This window comes from Acomys russatus, chromosome 17, assembly GCF_903995435.1.
Source record: "Acomys russatus chromosome 17, mAcoRus1.1, whole genome shotgun sequence".
In the NCBI taxonomy this organism is placed as follows: Eukaryota; Metazoa; Chordata; class Mammalia; order Rodentia; family Muridae; genus Acomys; species Acomys russatus.
In genome coordinates, this window is record NC_067153.1 from 48,849,243 (window position 1) to 48,872,389 (window position 23,147).

Genomic DNA, 23,147 nt, shown 5'->3' on the forward strand with positions numbered 1-23,147 from the left:
TGCTCACAGCACAGAACAACAAGATTCCCAGTCAACTTTTAGGAGAACATATTTTCTTAAAGATGAGAGATGAAAGCCTTTAGCCAGGCTTCCTGTCACAAAGAGCCTTTCATAAAACCCTCCTGGAAAACATGGGCGCAGGCTGAGCATTATCCATTTGAAATGCTGGGTAGGAGGCTTAGATGTCAGGACTTAGGGTTTGCAATCTTTCTACAGATGTTTCAGGTGGAACAGCTCATACTTGAAAACCCAAAGACCCAGGTGTTCTGGAGTTAAGTACATGATACTTTGAAGTCTCAGGTTCAGGAGCCCTTAAATTTGGAGTTTGGGGTCAAGGGTGTTCAACTTTCCTATTCTGTGGGCCTTCACATTTGGTTTTTTAGATAACCTGTATTTATTCTGATAGTTCATCTTTTTTTTTTTTTAATCTTATGTAGGTTTAGTGTTGATCCTAATTTCTGAACTGCTTTTGAATAAACACAGACATTCATTATACTAATTTATTACGATCTACGTCTTGAAAACTTGATGAAAATGTGATGGATCATGACAAATAAATGTCAAGGGTGTTTCCAAGTTCCTCTTAAAACTGTGCCCTAGATGGATGGTGAGTTCTCTCTCTGGAATGACACCTAGGTTCCTTCCCATGGTTACCCACTAAGGACCCAGCAGCTTATCTGATGAGGTATGCCAGTCTGCCTCTATCCACAGGTTTATGTATCTTTTATATGACCTTGATTGACCCATGCTTAGAGTTGATATGCACCAAGAACAGGCACAGAGGTCTCAGCAGTCAGGCCCCAGCCTCAGTAACATGGCCTAATTTCTGTGTGGTTTGAGGCTTTCCAGACCCACACCCCAAGTTCTGTGTTTTGTGATTTTAATACAAACACAATGAAGAAGAAACCTTCTCTGTGTAGTTTGGCTGATAGAGACAACATTTTCCACGATTTCTCTCTCAGTGGCTTTGTGCTCACCCTAGGAAATTGAGACACTAGGTTTTGACATGTGTCAGTAGGCCTTCCAAGACCACATGCTGAGGACTCAATCTGAATCCTCAGCGTTGGAAGGTAGCATAAATACCTTTAATTCTTCCCTGCTTCCATTTCTCCCTCCTTTTTCTTTTTTTAAAATAATGTCATCTAGCCTAGGCCAGTCTAGAATTTCAGGATGGTCTCAAACTCTTGATCCTCCTGCCTCAGCATCAAGTACTGGAATTTCAGATGTGCATCACCATGCATGGCCACAAGTGTCGGTCTAGGTGTCAGAGGTGATTGTGGAGTTGCTTGTCAGGTAGTATTGTGGCTGTGGACTGTGATAGGCTCTTCAGGCAGGATGATAATGGGACAGCACCACAGTTGTGTGTGGAGATATCATTCCTGAGCCCTTTGAGGTGCTGAGCTGGGCCAGTGTGCTATGAAAGGGAGAGCCAGATGCAGATGTGCATAAGTAGGAAGCTACGAAAATGCAGAGTTCCACCGTATTAAGGCTGATAGTTCACTTCCCAGTGTAAAGGGATGAAGGGAAAGTGCTGGGATGACGGAGCAGTCTGCAAGGCAGCCATTCTCCCTCCCTGCTGGCTAAATCTGAGCATGTGTGCTCCTAGCCCCGCCCCCGAGCCTCAGCATGCTCTGCTCTTCCACCTGCTTCATATCCCTGTGCAGAAAAGATGCCTGTGGGACATTCCTTATAACAGTAGGATGTGGGGGCCAGAGAGATGGCCAAGTGAACAGAAGCATTTGCTGATATTGTGGAGAACCTGGGTTTGGTTGCCAGTACCCACATGGAAGCTCACAACCAATTACAGCCCTAGTTCCAGGCCTCTGTGGGTGAAGCAGTTCATTCAGTGCATATATACACTGCAGGCACTCATACATACACAGAAAATAAATAAAACTTAGAAAATAGTAAGGTGTGACCTGATGTCTACCTCCAATAGAAAGGATGTGGCCGAGCAACTGGGATCACCTCCCTGAAGACTTTGCTTGCATCAGCTTCTGCAGGGGTTGTATTTGAGGTGACAGAGTGGTGGGTAATTTCCGCTTGTAGGTAGTCATTTGCATTACTCAAATTTTTTCTGTGGCTATTTTTTCAAAAGTGCCTGGTCATTTTACCCCACCGAGAATGCACATGGACCTGCCCTGCAGACTCTTGCATGCTAGTGCTTGTGATGGTCAGGGTTAATTATCAATCCCACAGTCTGGGATCACCTGGGAGATGGGCCCTGGGAGGGAGTACATGCATCTTGATTGTGTTAATTGAGTGAGGCAGGCCTGCGCACTGAGAGGCTGGCACCATTTCCTGCACAGGGAACCCTGATCTGCTTGGGAGTGGAGGAAGGAACTGAGCTCCAGCACACATTGACTGCTCTTCTGAATGTGTAAACGGTGTGACCAACTGCCTCAGGCTCTGGCTGCCTTGATTTCCCTACCATGTAGCGTGGTCCCTTGACTCCTGCCAACCTGCACTCTGGGATTCTCCCCAGGAAACTGCAGTGGACTTTGTAACCCCTCCCCTCAAAGTCATCTTGGTCCTCTTAGAGCTTAGGAACTGTGTTTGGAGCTGGCCTTCTGGGTTCGAAAAGTCTTTTTCTCATTGTCCCTTGGGTTGGGCAGGCACCACTTTACCTAAAATGAACCCCCCCAGCACGGGTGCACGGTATAGGTCTTACGGATCAGGTGCTGTTGCTGGTTTCTTTCCTCCATAGCTGTTTCACGTTGCTTTCTTTATTCTCAGGTGGCCTACTGCCATGTATTTCTTACTGAGAAATAACTCTTTGTAGATTATTGTTATGACTCGTTGGCCTGTAATAAATTTGTTGGATTTTCCCTCTTACAAGCACTTTGGAGATTTTACATGATACGGTAGCCCTGTTTTTCCGGCTGCTTTGCTGACCTGCCCCTGAGGGCCTGTGGTTGAGCCGCACAGCTTCCCTACAGGCTGCCCTGCGTTTTTGTTTGTAACAAGTATGGCCCCTAAACAACCATTGAGGAGACTTTTGTCTCAGCGGAAAGCCCCCCTGGTGTGGAGTGAACAAAACCTTCTCTGTGGGGCTGATGGACCAAAGATTCTGCATAAGCAGCCTGGGTTGCTGGTGGTCTTTGGTCCTTTATTCTCTCTGCTGCTTTAGTCAGTCTGACCCAGGGCTGCTTTGCTGATGATATGAAGACCCGATTAGCCATTGTAGGTTGCATTTGACTTAATTAGATAGAGAGATAAATCAGGTTAGTGGATTGATTTATGATCAGTTTGTATTCTCTGAATGTTGATTTTCTGTAGGTTCCCACTGCCAAGAACTGGGTGTCTGCACAGTCTCCTAATTGGAATATAGCCTCAGAAAGAAGGACTTAGCCAAAAGTCCTAGATACCTTTCCTCATTAAGGAATAACGAGGGACCCAGATCTCTTAATACCACATTCAGGCACGCAGCCTGTAAAGGGACAGAGTGCTGAGCCTGCTCGCAGCTGCACATCTTGTGACTTTATGACCCAAGAGGTCCATGATTTTTCTGCTGTCCTGTGGCAGCAGGTATGTGGCAGGGAGAGTAGGGTTGAGCTTGAAAGCTGCCTCCACTGAGACAGGTAGGGTCCCCCAGTGGCATATGAGCACCCTGCTTTCCTGAGAAACTGCACCTATAATTTTCAAAGGCAAACTCAACCTTTTAAACAGCTGTAGCTTTTTGAGGGTTTCAAAATAGCAAAAATTGTTCTCCATCTCCTGAGAGAACCGAGTCGTCTTGAGAAGGTGGTGAGGGTGAGTTAAGGGGGCATGCTGGGAAGAATGCTTGCTTCCTTCAATTTAAGTAAGTTCCTTTTTATTGTATTGTTTGTGCTGTCATTGGCATACTCAGATGAGAGTTTTGATTCACTGCCTTCCGTTCAGTAATAGCCTGAATGTTTTCTGTGGCTGAGAAACTGGGCTGGCGCTTAGCTCTCATTCTTCAAGGGATAGTTTTTCTCATTATGTTTGTAATTAGCCATTCCTCCTAGACCACAAGCTCTTTGAAGGAAGTCTGTTTATTCCCTTGACATGCATTTAATGAGCATCTGCTCTGTGCTAGGTACTGCTGTAGATGCTAGAGACACAGGCCATGAGGTACTTAAACTTCTGGATTGAGGGTCAGTGCCAAGGAGGTATAGATGGGAGACGTGTTTGTGGCAAGTACCAGACGGGCCCTGGGGATTGTGACTTGACCTGATACCCTGTGCAGCTGCAGACTGTAGTGGGTTATACCCATCTGGGCTGCAGTGGGCATTACCGCATGGGAATTACCCCTTTGCCTACCTTAGGATCTCTGCATCTTTCTCTGTCCTGTTCTACACCCAACTTAAGTTGGGCTGATTCCTAACTTTCAGTGTCTCTGATGATAGGGATCTACATGCGTCAGCCCAGAGCCTGCTGTCCAGGCTCCGAGTCTCACCTGCACCCGTGCCAGTACCCACCCTCCCTCCTATCACAGTGAACAGGCACTCCCACACTTCTATTTCTGTCTCGCCTGCTTTCTCCTTCTGTTTTTTCTTATTTTTTAATTTTTATTGTTTTCTTTCAGACATCCCTACAATGAGCATCCAATAAACACTGAGTCCAGAGGATGGTTAAGGAGCAATGTGACCTCCCTCCCTCCACCCTTTAAGACATTAAGGATGCTTTTGTCTTACTTTCTCCCTTTCTATCCCACTTTCTTATTAATGCTCCAAGCTTGCGATAGAATCAGTTACAGCTTCAGCAAATAGTGTTTCTATAAACAAAAATGCCTGTTCACAATGGTGTTGCGAAGCCAAGAGTCCAGGCACGTTAAAAGAGTGCTATGTTTTGTCTCATTTTGAAAGAGCAGAAACGACATCATGTGCCCAGGAAGTCCCTTTCTTTCTGTGCCTCCATCCTTGCCCCAGTAGTCTGCATCACAGACCTACCCTCTTCCTCAGTCTTTCTTTCCTGTTTGTGTGTTCTGTGGGGCTGAGCATGCTCTCCAGGCATATGGGGGACATAGGGAGCAGAGCTGCATTGCTGTGGGAAGAGGGTGCTGATTTCCATCACCGGTACACTCTCCCAGGCCCTGGAGCCCTTGGTCCTGGATATGTGCTGGCGCACCTTTACCTTGTCTGCTCACACCCCTCCCTCCAACCAGACAGAGGCTTGTGCTGTGTGGTGGCTGAGGCTTTCAGCTGTGGAGTAGAGTGGGAACTGTGGCTGTGGTTTCTTCTGTAACCTTGGATTGAGCATTATTTATATTAGAACTTAACATTCCCACTGCAAAACCAATTTAATCATAGTGTTAGTTGTTTTTGCTGAACCAGAGTTTTATGAATTTATGCTCTGGAGTTGTGGTGCTACCCTCACCAAAGCAGGACCCTTTCTCCACAGCAGAGCCCAAATCTACGTAATTAAGTGGTACAATCTCCATCACCGAAGTGTCAGGGTTTCAAATTTAAAACTCCCAAGTTGGGAAATGCGAAGATTAGATCCATAGAGCAATTCCAGCTTGCTTATAAAGAACAGAATATTTTTGATTACCAGTTAAGCTCCTAATTATGTGAAGAGGTTTATTGCAGGGTTTGTGCAGCATAGGTGATTAGTGTCGTCATGACAACAGCCTCTCCCTCCTTCCTGCCTTTAGGAGCTTGCTCTCTGCCAGGTGCCGGCTCAGCTTGGCACACTAGACATCTGTATCAGTGTCGAAGGATCCTTTGACAGGAGGGGAGGCATAAACTGGAGTCATTTTTTCCCATTTCCAGTCACCACCCTCTGTTTCCTGAGTTGATATGAAAGAGATCCTAGCTCTAGTCCCTACTTCATATTACAAGGTAAAATTCGAGTGCTCAGGTGCCTTGGCCATAATCCTGATGTTGTCCCTAGAGGCACTGGAGGCCTGTGAAGGAGTGGAGGCCTCCCCATCCAGGAGACCTTCGCTTGGGGTGACGTCATGGCATGAGTTCATTTCTTTGCCTTACTGACAGCCCATGTGCTGAATGTTTTACTGACAGTTTATTCACCGAGTCCTGCTTTCTAAAATGGTAGCTGTATTAGCAGGATCAGTTAGCTGTTGCAGGAGCTCTTCTACTCTTCTCCCGGCCAGAGGCCACGGTGAATCAGAGAGGCAGCTGAGATGTGGAGGGAGCGCCCAGGATTCACGTCAGGCCCTGACCTTTACTAGTCCTTGTTCTGAGCTCATCACTCCATGCCAGGCTCCTGGTCTGTGCCCTCACAGGCGCTCTCCCACTACATGGGTTGAGTGTATGCAAACAGGCTCTAGCACAGACTCAGAACAGAGACGCTGAGCCTAGGTCACAGCTGTTACTTGTTCTGCTGTCAGCGATGCAGCAGGCAGCCCTTGTCACCGGACTGTTCTTCATTCTGAGCCTCTCTCACCTCCTGTTTCTCTTTGTTTCTGGGCGTGGAAAGGTAGGCATAAGTTTTTGTTGCAAAGCAACAATTAAATACCCGTGCTTGCCTCCTGTCCAAGTGTCTTATATTGTTCCTTCTGTCTACGCACCTCCCCTCTACCCACCACTTACTACCCACATCCCCTCCACTGCAGCTTTCTGTCTACCCTCGCATCCATGCAGGCTTTTGTGATGGTTAGAGCTTTCCTCCATCGCTGACCCCTCTTATAGCACTGGTCCTGCCCACTGAATGCCAGCAGCATTCTTCACCTAATTGTTCTGACCACAGGTGCCCTGCACACATCCCAGTCATGCTGCTTCTGGTAGCCCTGGGGAAAGATGAGCTGTTGTGATGCTGCCAACAGCATCCTCTCTCCTGTTCTGTATGAGACCCTTCTGCAGAGAAGGAAGAGTGGCCCAGCTCCCGGTGTGCCCCATGAGCCGCGGGCCTCCTGGTGAGGCCTGCCGTGTAAATGGAGTTGTTGACATCATGAGGGTATTTTCAAATTGACTTTGCAACAAGTAACCTAGCAGGCATTTTCAAAGCAGCTCATTTAAGTCATCCCCAAAGTCTTTCCATGCTCTCAGAAGTCAGATTGCCTTGAATCTAATGTCTGTGCTTCATCCTGTGACTTAGTGTGCCCTCGAGGTCCTCTTGGGACTGCAGAGCTTCTGCCCCAGCTGCAGGAGACACTTCTTTGCTTCCTCCAGGTTCCTTGAGGAACAGGCTGTTGTACACCCGTTAACCTTTGGGCTGCTTTGTGGTCCTTTGTTTCCAGGGTGCAGGGCTCAGGCGTTGGGTCCTGAATGGAGGTAAGGTGTTGAGTTGAGCTTATGGGGAAGAGAAGGGTGGTTCATTCCAGAGCAGGGCTGGGGCATCTTGTCTCCATTCTAGTTTATAGTTAAATGGAAGAGCAGGAACAAGACTCTTATCAGATTTCTGATGGAGATCACTGTTAATAATTTGTTAGTTCAGAAGTCACCCCGGAGAGTCCGTGAAGTACTCAGCCCTATCATGGGTCCCTGGGTCCAGTCCTGGCTAAGGTTGGGTTCAGCCTCCCGGTCTGAGTCCAGGGGTCCTGTGCCTCATTCTGCTGTAGCCACCCACTTCTAGACAGCTTGTGGAGTGGAGTATGTGCGCTGCTCAGGGGGAAAACAGCAGCCCTCAGCTGGCCCAACATCTGGGTGGTACATTTTCACTTGGGCCCTGCCTTGCAGCTGGCTGCTGTCCAGGTCAGCTTTCCTACCCTATCTTCACCTCTGTGTTGATAGCTTTTCGGTCTGAAATCAGTTTCCTTCTCAGAACCCTAGGGTTGCTTGAGATTCTTCAGTGTTGACATTGTCTTTCTTATCTGCATCTTAGTGGAAACATACTTTTCCAATAATATGATGGAGCCATCTCCTCATGGGTGGGATGCTGCACCTGGGATGTTTGCTGGTTGGAGGCTAAGCTCTTCCACATCATGCAAGTTTCCTAGCTGTGGAAAGACCACCCATAGTCCACTCAGCCCCCACCCTGGTGGCCCCTCTCCAGTTCTTCCCACTTGACCTTTTGCCCTCCTTCCCTGTGGCAGGTATACTTTGTAGAGAGTGTATCTTTTGGAGGGGAATGGTCTGGACTAATCAGGACTAATCACCCCTTCTGCCCTGGCCCCCCCCCTTTGTTCTCTGACTGGTTCTTAGAGCCACTAGGTCAGCATATCAGTTCCCAGTAGGTAGAAGGAGAGTCATGCAAGCTGGTTTGCTTACGGTGCTGTCCAGGCCATGTTTCTTGGGATGGTCAGTGTCCTGTTCGCTTTGGGAGGTGACCTTTCCAGGTGGTCTTGGTAGTCTGCACTGGGTTCTGAATCTGTGTACACAGCCTGCATCATCCAGAGCGCCTCAGGTCTCCATCCTTGCCTACCTACAGTGTGTGTGACTGCTGTGGGGGCCCTGGGTATTTATCTCACTCTAACAGTGAGGGCAAGCATGATTCTCTTGGTATATGGAAGACAAATTGGCAGAGGGTTTCTTGGAGTTAAATGCCATTACTTCATTACATTGAAGAGTAACAAATGACCTGCTGTGAGAAATGACACCCAAAATAAGCTGCTGACATTTCCTTGGATAAAATAATAAGTTGGCTAAACAGACTAAGAAATATTGAGGCTTTTGCCCGCCCCATGCAGTCCCCATTTCATGCAGGCCCAGGCTGTGTGAGCCAGGCTGCTTCTGTGAACCCAAGGTCTGAGAGGGCTCTTCTCACTGTTTACCTTTTATTATGCCCGAGGAAGTATCTCTGTGCTTAGAAGGCCCTTGAAAAAGAATATGTCAATGGAAGACGTCTCAGAAGATGTCCTCTGACTGTGGTTGTTGATTCAGTGCCCTGAGCCTGGAAAATAAAATCAGACCTGCTCCTAGGCTCACAGGATGGGAATCAATTCTGCTGAAGTGTTTTCCCCAGGGAGCAGTAAGAGGCAATTCACACCCACATCTGTACTCTTGACCTTCCCATTGCATTCAGTGGAAAGGGGCGCACTGAGGCTGGACTCACTGCAAAGCAGGTTCTTGTGTTCCCCCTATTGCATCTGTCACCTTAGGGAGGTGATAACTTGTGCCTCTGCAGCCCAAGGGACCAGAGTGCCCTTCTCGCAAAATCTTGAGGAGCTGCATCAGAGAGTGAACTCAGACCAAATGCTGGCCTTGTTCCCATTTAAGGTATCAGCCCAGCCACCTGTTACCTCCATCACCCCATAACTGAGACAGTCCACTGTTTGCCTGCTTAGGGAGGGTGCTCAGCCACATACAGGAAAGAAGTCTGCCCACGCTGTAGCATGCAGGCATGAAAGACACTAGGCACCAAGGCCACAGGAGTGAGCTCCTCCCTACAAGGCATCCAGAATAGGCACGGCTGCAGGCAGGAGTTAGGTGGGTGCTGCTAGAAACTGGGAGGAGGGCAGGAAGGGGTGACTGCTAAAGGATGCACAGGTTCTTACTCTGGGCTAAGGAAAGTGCCCTGGAATTCATGGTGGCGATGCTACAAGGTTTAACAGACTGATGTGTACTTGCAGTACATAAACGTGGTGAGGGGCCTTCACTTACGCCTTTAAAGAGTATAATCCGTGGTATGGATTGCATCACCCCTAAACAAAACCCCTAAACTTAAGCAGTGCCAAGATGAGAACTGTAGGTGAGGTGTGAGCTGGTGGCCACACAGTCAAAGAGCTGGGTCCTGCTGGCTGTGTGTAGGGCTAACACCATCTCCAGGCTCTGTAGATCAGCACAAAGAGCCTGCCTGTCTACCCAGGGACTACTTAGACATGACAACTCTTTCCCCATTACCTTCCTGGCCTCTGCTGTCCACAGAGAACGAGGAAGGCAGTGTGCCCACCCTTATGTGTGCAGCTGCTGGTAAAGCCATCGCTGAGGATGGTTAGGAGGCTGGTGGGCCTTGGGTAAAATGCTACCTGGGCAAAAATGTCTCCTCCTTAAAGGACAGTTTCCTTTTAAAGATGCATGTCTGTTTGCAAATAAAGTGGAAATAAGAAAATGATAAAATAGGTGGTTAATTTTAAACTATGTGTGAGCCTTTTCCTGGGTAATAGTCTTTCTAAGGGCCCAAAATGAGTTTGCTCAAATATCTGATGAGCCGTTTCAGTTAGGCATCTGTTTTATCTACTTTCAGAAGGAAATTATTTCAAACACCACTGTCTTCTCTGAAACTCATCTGTGTCTCTGTCTTTTAGGGTAGTAGATGGTAGCACAGAAGTTTCTACCCGGAACAGTTTCGGAAGCTCTACCTCAGAAACCATATTCTAGAGGAATTATTACCAATGAATATGTAAATTTATTAAAAGCAGAGCTTTAAAAACTGATGGAGAAACTTTCAGTTCTTTTAGGGCTTAGCAATAGATGGTAGGTTTTCTCTTTCTATAATATGAGATGTCTGAGAAGTAATAATTTATAATATATTAATTATGCTAATTAATCGGAGTGGATTCAGAATATTAATTATCTGCAACTAATTAGGTATTAAAATTGAGAACCATTAAGTGATGAGGTGTGAGGCTCATGAGTCATTTATTCAGCATGATGAAAAATGTGGAGGGAGGCTGGCGTGCATGTGGATGGCTGCGCTCCCCATGTGTTTATCTCACATGGTTGATTGTTTCTTGTCTTCCATGCTTGGTTCTGCACAGACCAAGAGGACGTGGACGAGGTTGATGTTTCTAGTGTGCCTGCAGAGGTGCTGCGCAACATTGAGGCCGACACCTATTGGTGCATGAGCAAGCTGCTGGATGGCATTCAGGTGAGCGGGAGGCTGGGGAGGCTGGGGAGGCTGGGGAGGCTGGGGAGTGACAACAAGCTACAGCAAAAATGTGGGAAGGTCCCTGGTCGCACTCCACTAGCTGGCTTCTGAATTGAAGCTGTCTACCTGAAAAAGCAAGTAGCTTTTCTCTGTAGTGCCTCAGGGTCACAAGGCACGCAATGGATTATGCATGCTCCTGGTTCTTGGAATAGCCATTGTGTCCTGCCAAGTATTCTAATAGGAAGGTGGTATGGAGTCTGATCCCCATGCTCTGGTCTGCCTGTATTCTCTAGGTTTCAGCATCACTGTGGGCACTGGTACCTGAGTCCTTGGCAAACTATTGGATACTTATCCCTTAGCAGGTATCTGGTGCAGGCTGTATCCGTAATCTGTACCTTGTAGGCCTATGACCAGCCCATAGCCCAGATTTGATGGCATGGCTCTATATGCGTAGGTCACTTCCACTGTGTCTGGTTTAGCTATAGAGTCCTGGGCACTTGGGCACCATGATGGGGACATTGTTGATCTCCATATTGAAGCTAGGGTTAGTGGCTGGGGTATTCACAAAGAAGCCCTATGACAGGTTGGTTTTATGTAAACATGGTTTGTGTATGTTGAAACCTGCACAGTGCCTAGGAGGATCTTATTAGCTGATGAATTAGGAATTGGGGACAGCCACTGAGTGACTTAACAATGCCTGAAGTAGTCAGATCAGCCCTCGAATGTCCTGTGGAATGTTTTGGGTTTGTTTTGGCCCAGAATTCCTTTCCTAGACAGCTGCTTTGTACCAGGTATCCTGTTCTGCCCTTGAAAAGGAGCCTGGAGCAAGGCATGAGCATGCCTGGAGGACCACACTGGGCCCAGATGTTTCATTACTGTGCCTGGAGGTAGCAAATACATGTTCCCAGAATTAAATGTGACCAAAGGAGATGCCATAGGAGGACAAGAGGTTTTGTTGACACAGGAAGGAAAAGGATAGAGTGGGATTTAACTGTCATGAATGACCAAATTCCCAAGATTCTCTTTGGGAGCCGCTTGCAGAAGCCATGCCAAGAAGGCCATGGCCTGTGCCATGCCAGCTAAGGTAGATTTTTAGCTCTCAAGGCACCAGGAAGCCAGCTGGATCACAGTGGCCCTCATCTCCTTGAGTAAGTGTCTCTGCTCATCTACTGGACCTGAAGGTCAAGTAAAGCTTCAGAAAGTGTATGGCTTAGACCCCAAGGCTTAATCTGAGTGCATCAGCCAAGTGATATGCCAGGCAGACCCGAGTTTGTGTCGTTCTTCATACCCGAGGCTGATGGGGAGAAATTAGCGTCCCCCGTGCACCTGAAGAGCTGAAACCTCTTCCCTGCTCTTGATCCAGATGGCCCTTGACTTATTTTGTTTCTTGCAAAGACAAATGTGCCCACTGGAGGCATGTTTTGGCCCAAGCATTAATTCATCACTTCGCTCCTTTGTTAATGTTTTCATATTCTCTCTTCAAGAACTTAAGAAATCAAGCCCTGTTAGAGAAGGGATTGAACCATAATGTAGAAGTTTATAAATTATCATTGTCGCCTCTCTGATTGTGAGTGATGGGACTTGTGCCATTTAAATACAAGATTATCTGGCTTCTGTTTGTAAATAAGATTGCTGTACAACAGAATCAATGCTGGCCTTTCATTTTTCACCTGCGCTTTGTTGTCAGGCAAAGTGGTTTATTGACAGGGCTGACAGGCAGAAGGCTCCACACTCCTCTGGCGCCTGTGTTTACAACACGTTCACAGCACAGTGGTAGCTCTCTGTCTTCCCCTCACACCGCTAGGAATGACTCCACAGGAGCCTCATGTGAGCTGAAGTTGAAGGCTCGTAGTTCCCCTGTTCAGGATTTGGGAGCTTGACTGTATTTCTTGTGGCTAAGACAATCCTAAGAGCCTGGAAACTTCAGGGCTCTTCCATGCAAGAGCCAGTTTTGTTTTAGGGTATGAGCTTGGTTAAAGTACAGGCTTGAATGGACCAGCAGGCTATTCCCCAAGGGCTGCCCTTTACCAGTGGTGGCTTGTCTCTTAGTGCACCGTCCACTCCTGGTCACATGCTCCTCTCCTCCTTTCTTTGTTCTGTTGGAATGCTCTTCCCTGGATATCCATTTTCTTGTGCCATAGTCTAGGTTGAAAGCCCTCAGAAAACATCTTGGCTTTGTTGTTTGCAGATACTCCTATTGGCCTTTACCTGTGTCTCCAGCATTTCTATAAGGCTAGGTAGACTTTTTGAAGTGTGTTACCTATCAACACCACTTCCTGAGGGGCTTCCATGGAGTTACAGTTCCAAACTAGAGCCCAAACTAGGGCCACATGCTTTGTGCCTTCAGGGATGAAAGAAGGAGTTGCATGCATCTCCCACATGTGGGCACTGTGGCCTGTATCAGATCCAAGGTCCTACCTGTGCATCCGGTGGCTGCTTAAAGAGAAAGTCCACTGTCCCAGGTTACATAGCCTTTGAAGGAGCCCACATTTGGACTCCCATAGCTCCTGTGGCTTCTGATTTGCTGACATAGGTAGAGCAAGTAGTTTTGCAGGGCAGGTTCTAGAGCAGTGGTTCTCAATCTTCCTACTGCTGTGACCCTTTAATATAGTTCTCATGTTGTGGTGACCCCAACCACAAAATTTTTAGGTCACCACTTCATAACTATAATATTGCTACTATTATAAATCATAATGTAAATATTTTTGGAGATAGAGATTTGCCAAAAGAGTTGTGACCAATAGGTTGAGAACCACTGTTCTCGAGACTAGAAACCACGTCTGTCTTTTGTTCTCATTTTGGATGCTCTGGATAGCTGTAGCCATGTTTGGTTCATTGTGGGCCTCAGTTGGAGAGTCTGGGCCCACTAAGCTCTTATAATTGACTTGCTGATAATTCCTCCAGGGTATGATGAGCATGCCTGAACAGGTGCTGAGGGTCATTGCTGTAGGTGACCAGTGCTGCTCACATCCTTCTGGACCAGACTTGAAGCTCACTGGACCAGGTGGGAGACAGGATGACAGTGGGCACAAGCAGAGAGGGGCTCTGGTTCAGGAGGATGCTAGACTTTGGAAAGACTGCACCCACTTTAGTTGCCTAGAGATGCTGGGTGACCCAAATGCAGAACACACCTGACCTGCTTTGGTGGCTTCTTAGCAGCAAGGGCAGTCCTTCAGGGAGAAAGTGTGCCGGCCAGTGCATTTGGGAGAGTGTGTCTGTAATATTGGTGGCAGATGCATTGCATCCTAGGTTTTCCTGCCCTGGAATGTGTGAAGAAAGAGAGAAACTGGCCCTGGCCTGGGAGATCTGGGTGGATGGGTGTGCAAAGCAGAGCTGCTCCATGTCCACGTGTTTCAGTGTCAGAAGTTCACTGTGTTGATCAGAGTCACAAGTCGCATCCCTTAGTGTTGTTTCTTCCCCACAGCAGTGAACAGTATTCTTCCAAAATTCAAATTCTTTACTTGGAAGTTCAAATGTTGTTACTTGAAATGATAGAGTAACTGTTCATTTTGGGGATAATGACTGCTAAGATTTGGTTTGCATAGCTAGTTTGCCTTTGAAAGTGAAGAGGGTGTCAGTTCACAGCTATGGTAGCCATAGCTCTGCTGTCTCCATATACAAGCCTTTTCCTACCCTCCATCCTGCCTCAAAATATTGGAATGGTGCTTCTTCCAGACAGAACTTGTACACTATCAGTTATTTAGATTTTTTGAGATAAAGTCTGTCTGTGTAGCCTTGGCTGTCTTGGAACTTGCTCTGTAGACCAGGCTGGCCTCAAACTCACAGAGATCCGCCTGCCTCTGCCTCCCAAGTGCTAGGATTAAAGGTGTGTATCACCTCTGCTTAGACTTAATTTTAATGTTGGATGTTCCTCAGTGAGGCTGCCTTTTGACTGAAGTCACAGGGCTTTGGAAATGTACTGACAACCAGCAAGGCTTGGTGGTGCTGCCTGGATTCTTCCTTGTGTACTGATATATACTTACCCTGCTGTGTGTTTCAATGCAAATGTCAGCGTAGTGAAAAAGGTCCCCAGAAGGTAAGCTCAGAGATCTGGACCAGATTTCTGACAGAGATGACTAGGGGATAAAAAAATAAAGAAGATCAGAAAGTTTGTGATTAGGTGACCTTGCACAAGCTGATGGCTCATGCCAAGCAAGCTTATTAAGAAGCACTACATCTTATATAATTTTTTGCACAGGGAAAATGGGACAGAATCAGCAAAAAGCTATCATACAATGGTGTGATGTCAGCAGGAAGCTAATCAAGCAGTGTTGCACAAGGAGAACACAGGATGTCTCAAGTTCCTCATAGGCTGAGCACACAACAACCTTGGGACTGACCTGATAACTATAGTTCCTTAGGAGATAAGAGTTCAGGATCTGAAGTTGCAGGTCCCCCAGGAGGACCCTTGTCCCAGGCCATTACTGGCCTTGCCAAACTTATTCGTGGTTCTAGATTAAGAACTACATTCTTTCTTTGTACATCAGGGCTTAGGAAGTGCTCCCAACAACAGAGCAGGCACTGAGGCTGTATGGCAGGAAGCTCCAGCATCACTGTTGACGAGGATGGGAGCCTTGGTACACGGACTGAAAGGGGCCACGGAATGCCTGGGTTTACAACGGGAAAGGCAGAGGCACAGTTTGCAACCAGAGTACAACTTGAAGACTTTGAACTAACTAACTGGAACTTCTGGCAGTCACAATTACAGCCATTACATTCTGTAATGCATTTGACATGAGAGGAGAGGGTTAGTGGACCAAGATGGTCTTAGGAGATGAAAAGGTGGGGGCCAACCCAGGACCTAGGCAGAGAGAGCAGCTGGGAAGATGATAGCTGAGAGGTTTGGGTTTTTGTTTTGTTTTTATTTTATTTGTGAAGTTACAATGTGGGTACAACACTCACCGTGGCCTTGGAATCTTAAGACTTTGATGCTTAGAGTCAATAAATAAAACCTCTCAAGAGAGAAGAATCAAGTCAAACTAATACAGAGATGAGGTGGAAGGTATGAAACACAGATAAGAGGGGCTCTCAGAGGACGTGTAGGCCGTAACCTACAAGCTGGAAATGGAGATGGCGGTAGGTGAGAAACAGCTACAGAAACAGCTGAGGCAGGAGAAAGCAGGAAAATATGCTTGATGCTATGAAGAAAAGAAGCCGACAAAGTAGACTGGATTGAAAACTGAGAGCCAGCCAAACACAATGGTGCAGACAAAAAGCAAGGGTGGGGAAAGTGCAGCCATTAAATCCATCGTCCTAGCAGGCCCCTAGGTACCTGCCACCTAGACTGTAGCATATTGAGATTTTGGACCCTTATGGTCTGGCTACTGCTCATCTACTCCCTCAGTAGTCAGGGCAAAGGGATAAGAACTCACTGACTGGGGCAGGGCGCTGGAGATAATGGCTTTCTGACCACGGGCCTCTCCAGATGACCGCTCAGGTTGTTCACAGCCATCTGTGACTCTAGTTCCAGGGGATCCTGTGCCTTCCTTTGGACTCTGTGTACACCTCATCCCTGCCATACTTTTTATTTAAATAATTTCTTCAGATTACATCTCAATTGTTATCCCCTCACTTGCATCTTCCCGTTCCCCTCTCCCTCCCTCTTTCACCCTATTCCTCTCCCCCTATGTCTGTGACAGAAGGGCGGCTATTCCCCCACCATATGGTCATAGCCTATCAGGTCTCATCCTGGTAGCCTGCTTACCCTTCCTCTGAGTGCCACCAGGCCTCCCCACCAAGGGGAAGTGGGCAAATAGGGGGCACCAGAGTTCATGTCAGAGTCAGTCCCGCTCTCCACACAGAAGATCCATATTTATCACCATGCACAAAACTCAAGACCAAGTGGATTAAAGACTTCAACATAAAACCAGAAACACTAAATCTGTTAGAAGAAAAAATGGGGAAGAACCTGGAACTCATTGGCACAGGAGACAACTTCCTGAACAGAATATCAACAGCCTAGGCTCTAAGGTCAACAATTAATAATTGGGACCTCATGAGGCTGAGAAGCTTCTGTAAGGCAGAAGACACTGTCAGTAGAACAGAGTGACAGCCTATAGACTGGGAAAAGATCTTCACCATCCCTGATCTGACAAAGGACTAATATCCCCCACCACATTAAAACAAAACATGAGAGTTGGACTTTGTGGCATACACTTTTAATCTTTGCACTTGGGAAGCTGAGTTCAAACCAGCCTGGTTTGCATAGTGAGTTCCAGGTCAGCCAGAGCTACATAGGAGACCTTGTCTCAGAGGCCAAAATCAAACCCCCAGAACCCATGAAAGCATAAAGAGTATAGCTGGGAAAAGGAAGGATGTCAGGAGTCGGGCGTGGGGCAGTGAGGCATGTGCAAATATAACAAAACCCATTGTTGTGCATAATTAATAAACCAGTGAAAAATTCAAAGAATTCCTAAGATGAGGAGCATCTGCACTGCACAGTCTTAGGCTGGGCCAGTGGACACCGTGAGCCCAGCACCGTGAGCCCTGGGGTCAACCAGAGAGCAAACTCATTTGTCTTGTAGCTCACATGGGATGTATGTGAGAATGGCCACCCCAGGAATTGCTGAGGGACTATACAGACCACAGTCTGGGGAGCGATCTACAGATGCCCAGGCCTTCCATGTGGACCCACTTGATTGTACAGCGTGTAATGGCTCATACGAGTCGGGAAGTGCAGAAGAGAGACGCAGGAGGGGCTTGAGTTTAAGGCCAGCTTGGGCTACATCTTTGTGATGAGTCAGTAGATCCTGGTGCCTGGTGGGATCTTAACACTCTCCTGGGAAGGAGCATTGTGGGAAGAGTCCAGGCAGCAGATGCTTGCACTCAGGAGACCCTGTCTGTAATTCTGGTGGATGGGGCTGTGAGAAGAACTCACTAACTCGAGGCTGCCCTATAGCCTGGAGCCTCCCCGATCCAGCCTTTTAAAGCTTTGATGCCGAGTCATTAGTGATGGGCACAGTTTCTGGCTTTCTCCCCTCAGTGCTGGGTTGGGCAAAGGGTAGGTCCCTTGTGAAATTCCACCAAGTTTAATGTGGGAGAACAACACTGTTTCCATGTTGTTCCCTTCCTTGCCCTTGTCCCCTGCAGGCTCCCCTGCCTGTCTCGGGTTCCTTGTTCTCTTGATCACATGGGCCCAGTTTGCAACTCAGCTGCACATGAGTTTCTGTGGTGTGGTTCCCTGTGGCCATCTGGACTGTGAGGTGAGGCCTTTTGGGTCTCCTGCGAGATGGCACAGTAGACTGATGTTTAAGGCCTATGCAGTACAGTTGGTTTTGCTTCCAGGTATAGGTCCAGGCCAGCAAGAGCTGTAGTTAAAAAAGAACTTGCTTGGCCTATGTTCTTTCAGTTGATCTAAGTTCCCTATTTTTGTTTTAAAACAGTCTTCTGTATACCCAGGGCAGCATGGGACCTATGATCACGATGCCTCAGCTCTGCTTCTCACACACAGGTTATCTGGTAATGTGGCTTGGTGTCTATAGCTTCCTTTGGGGGATGGCTTTTGGTGTGGAAATGTATCTGAACAAATTCTACGGGCTGGATAGTTCTTTACAAAGGATTGCATGGAGACAGGTGGCTGGTTTCAGGCTTGATGAAGCTGGTTTAAATGTTACTCCTCTTGGGGTGCAGGCTTGTGATTGACCTCCACGGAGTCTCAGCCCCTCGCTGTCACGGAGTCCAAGGTCTGGGTGCAGTTAGAAGGTCTGGGCTGTCGGCGCTCTTCCCCGACTCCTAGGGGATTTTTCTTGTGCTTTTGCCAGTCTGTTCATTTCCCTAACTGCACTCATGCCAGGTTTGTCGGCCGGCCATTACTTCCTGAATTACGGCTCCGCGCTTGCCTACCCTGAAGTCATACTATTACTCTTGGACTCATTACTTAGCAGGACAGCTTCTTTGAGGAGAAAAGAACCGTTGCCTTTTATAATTAGTCATTTACATTTCCTTTCCTTGGGGAAGAATTATTCAATCTGAGAGCTGGTTGGTGGCCTGGTAGAATAGGAATGAGAGGGCTCCATTAGACATTGGTGAGAAGGCCACCAGCGAAGGCCGGTGCCTGGAGTGGGTGCTGTCCTGGCTTGGGAGATGACCTTCAAGTAGAACTGTGGTAACCCCCAGGAATAAGCTCAGTCAGCTGAGCCTTCAAACGGTCCCAGTCCCAGGGTGCTGCCTCTTGCCTACAGAGCTCAAAGGAAGGAGAACTAGGGGGGGGCCACTGTGCTTGGACAGGAGGCTCTGACCTGGCCTTTGTGTGCATCAGGAGAGCAGCTTGCAGGGAACCCTACTGATGAGGGGTGGGGGAGTGGATGAGCACATGCCAGCTGGCAGAGGGAAGCGTGGAGCTCACTCAGACACCCGCCAAGGCTGCTCTGTGTGCTGAGGAGTTAGATATGCTGGTCAATAAATGGAGGTGTGTTAAGCAAACTCCCTCTGTACCTGGACTACAAAGATTCATTAAGAATGAGCAGTAAGCAACTTACAAATGAAATGAAAAACAATAATTTAAAATAGCACCGAAGAAACATAAAAGTCCACATTCTTGCCTGAACAACAACAAAAAGTATTTCTTTAAGTCACCAAGTTTTCCATTGCCTGAATATGTCAGTCAGCAGACAGGCTGTCTCAGTGCTGGCTGCTGTGGGTCCTGTGACTGCTCCGCACATGCCTTCTCACAGACACAGTCACTTTCCCTGAGTCCTTGCTACAAGTGGGTGGGTCTCAGTGTGGAAGGATGTTTAACTTTTAAAAGAAAAAGTTAAATCTCTTCACAAACTGACTATACCATATGGGGTACCACGTAACTGGATGTACCACATGAGCTACTCACCAACTGTGTAGAAGAATTTTATTCCAGCAACATGGCTACTCTGGCAAGGGATCACACCCAAAGACCTAGGTGTATGTTTTGTCTGGAATACAGACTTGTCGTTATTATACACCTTTAATCCCTCTGGCTGGAATACAGACATGCCTTTAGCACACACCTTTAATCCCAAACAATGACATCTAATTGAGGTATAGACAAAGTGATGAATCGGAGAAAGATTTGAGAGAATGAAAGAGATAAGATATGCCCAGCTTTCATGAGAGGGAGAGAGGGAGAGAGATAATGAATAGGAGAGAGAGAAGAGGCTACTTTAAGAGCAGTGTAGAGGGAGAGAGGGGGGAGGGGGAGACAGAGCCTGAGGGATGGAGTCAGAGGGGGAGAGAGTGAGTCAGACAGACAGTACAGTATGGTGGAAGAGAATACAGTACAGGAATACAGTAGAGTTTGTATGGTCAGTTCTTTTTGGCACAGGTTCTATTTGGTGCACAGAGCTTGGTACAGTTCAGTTTGTGGAATTCAGAGACAGTTTTTCCAAGCAGACCAATTCAGTGAGAAGCAGAGAGAAACCAGATTGAATCAGTCAGCTCGGAGAGGAGTTTTGAGACAGAACAGCTGAGTAGAATTGGCCAGCTAGAGCTTAGAAAAAACTAGAAAGGGTGAGCTTATTCAGCAGTAAGTCTCAGAGGCTGAATACATTCTAGGCCTAGGTTATCAGACAGAGGCTGGAAGCTGAAGCCTTCAAGGTCTGGGCTTACAGAGGATTTGACTGTACAGAGACTAGAAGCTTCCTGGCCTATGTCTAGGGATAGATAGATAGAAATGCTGTGGGCTCAGCCCAAGCCATGCGTTTGTAAAGTTTGGGTATGGCTCTCATCTCATGCCCTCTTCTGAGGAAATAAAAACACTTATAAGCTGTGCATGTAAATCCTGCCCATCTAATGTCAGAATGCCATTTCTTCCACATTTTGCTTCTTCCTTGCCCTTCATTTAGGCTTCATAGTAATCCTTTGTCAAAATACGTACATGGAGAGCACTCTCTCCCCATCATGTGTATCAGCTCATTTTGCAGACCATGCCTTCTAATAAACAAAAGTCTCTTCGTTTTTTAGGTTTTGTTTTGTTTTGTTTTTAGTTTTAGTTTTTGTTTTTTTGAGACAAGGTCTCTCTGTGTAACCTTGGCTGTCCTGGACTCACCTTGTAGACCAGGCTGGCCTCGAACTCACAGTGATCCATCTGCCTCTGCCTCCCAAATGATGGGATTAAAGGCATGCGCCACCATGTCCAGCTTTCTTAGTTTTGATATAATAATTTTGAATGTGTAAATTATTAATTTTTTTTATATCATGGCTAAAATCCTTTGCCAACTCAAAGAAGGCCTTGTGTTTCTCTTCTAGAGACCATAGCTATAGTAGGACTTTTCCTGATGCTGTGATAAAATATCTCAACAAAAGCAGCACAAAGGAAGAAGGGCTTATTCGGGTTCACAGTTGAAGGGTACAGCAGTGCGCCATGGTGGAGAAGTCCTAGCTGCAGGAGTATGCATGGTTGCTCATATTGCATTCACCATTGGAAGGCAGAGAGGCATGAGTGCATTCACACTCAGCTTGCGTGCTTGTATTTTATATAGTTCAGGATCCCCTGCCCAGGGTTTGGTTCCACCAACAATTTAGATGGGCCCTCCCACATCAACATTATTAAGACCTCACAGACATTGCCAGAGGCCAGTCGTCACATTTATAATATCTCACAGGTGTGCCCAGAGGACCATCTTGTAGCTGTTTTCGATTCTGCTGAGTTAATCAATCAACCCTAGCCATCACACCTTGTTATTTTCCTTGTAGGTCTGCAGCCTAGCTCTTGTATAAGCTATGAGGGGAGGGTGAGGCTTGTTGTCTCTGTGTTGATTGTGTAGTGACTACAGTACCGTTCGTTGAGAAACCTTTGATTTTCTTCTGCGTTAGATTGTTGTGGCATGTCTTCTGAAGTTAACAGTTTTCATGTCTGCTTCTGGACTCGGTTCTTATCTATAGGCGGATGCTGGGCCCTCACGCCACTCTTCCTTACTGTAATTACTGAAGCAGTTATTCAGTTTTGCTCCTTAAATTGTCTTGAAGGTTTTTGGTTCTTTGTTTATGGTTGTTAGTCTGCTATTTTCTTAAAAAAAAAAAAAAAAAGTCTGATGTGATTTTCTGTTTTCTTAAAATTGGTATTTGCAACATAGAGTTCATGAACATGGTATAGATTTTTAATTTAGACTTTATCGGTGTTGTGTGAGTTTTGTTGTGTTCTGTATGCTAAATTTATTTCTAATTTGGGTTTTCTTTCTTTTTTCTTCTAAGATAGGGTTTCTCTGTGTAACAGCCCTGGCTGTCCTGGAACTTACTTTGTAGACCAGGCTGGCCTTGAACTCATAGAGATCTGCCTGTTTCTTCCTCTAAAGTGCTTATATTAAAGGCATGTGGCACCACTTTCTGCCGTGATTGGGGGTTTTCAGTAATGCGTTATATAGTCTATCTCGGTTGGTATCTTTCTCTGCTGTATGTATGGTAACAGCGGGGTTTTATATCTGACAAAGATTGCCATCTATTCTTTTTGTGCATGCACTTGCTTTCTTTTCCTGTTTGTGTTCATGGTACTGTGGGCTCGCGTTTCAGTCAGGGTAGGGTGTGGTCTGTTCATCTCCTTATCCAGGTTGACAGGATGTGAAGTCTGGTCGCTAGTGAACGCCAAAGCCTTATTCACCCCAGAGTCTGGCTGTCAGGAATTTTCTACTCCATGGTTCTAGTCTGGGGAGCTGCTTCACAGAGTTTAGGAGGGAGGGATAGCTGGAGCAGCAGGCATGGCAAGGCCTTGTGTTTCCTCCTCATTTTTGGCTCTATCTTTTCTAACCTGGCTCCAGGGACTTTAAAAATGAACTAGCCTCTCTTTCTTACTTTGCAGCCATATATATAAATATAAAAATACCATGTGTGTGTGTGTATGTATGTATGTATGTATGGTGTATAATTACAGGCGAGGCAATTTTATGTATGTATATATAAAGAGGTACATCATTTTTCTTCTCTTTCTCATTCTCAACCCCCTCCCATGATACCTTATCACTTTTTTCAAATTTATTACTTCTTATCTTTTATTTATTGGGATGTGTGTGTGTGTGTGTGTGTGTGTGTGTGTGTGTGTGTGTGTGTGTATACACAAGTGTGAGTTCATTTAATGTTGCTTCTAAGCATATGTTTTTAGGGCTGACCACTTGGGATTGGTTAGCCAGTCAGGGCGCCCATCTCTGGGGAAGGCCAACTCTCCCCTTCTAAGCCATCTTTAATTGTCATCTAGGGGTGGGGCCACATGGGATTTCCCTCATCGACACTGGCACATCTGCTGGTGTTGTCATTGTTTGGGTCTTTTTTAGGAAGCCATAATGTTAGGATTTCGCAGGGTTGGCTTTATTGTCGCATCTAGAAGACGGTCTTGTACAAGTCTTTCCTGGTTCTCTGGCTCTTGCCATCTTTGAACACTTTCTTCAGCAGTGTTCTTTGAGCCCCAGATGTAGAGGTTGTGCTAGAGGAATGTCAGCTGGGACTGGGCACTCCACAGTGAGTTGCTTTGCACATTTTTGCTGCTTGCAGATTATTGTAATCATTTCTGTCTGCTG

General features: G+C 46.7%; 1 protein-coding gene across 1 annotated transcript in view; it reads left to right on the top strand.

The window, feature by feature from the left end:
* The window catches only part of Tbc1d22a (TBC1 domain family member 22A), a 287,423-nt gene that overhangs the window by 132,867 nt on the left and 131,409 nt on the right, over positions 1 to 23,147 (top strand). Inside the window, exon 9 of the mRNA XM_051160164.1 lies at positions 10,562 to 10,671. Within this exon, the coding sequence (XP_051016121.1) occupies positions 10,562 to 10,671 (110 nt within the window). The remainder of the gene's footprint in view (positions 1 to 10,561; positions 10,672 to 23,147) is intronic.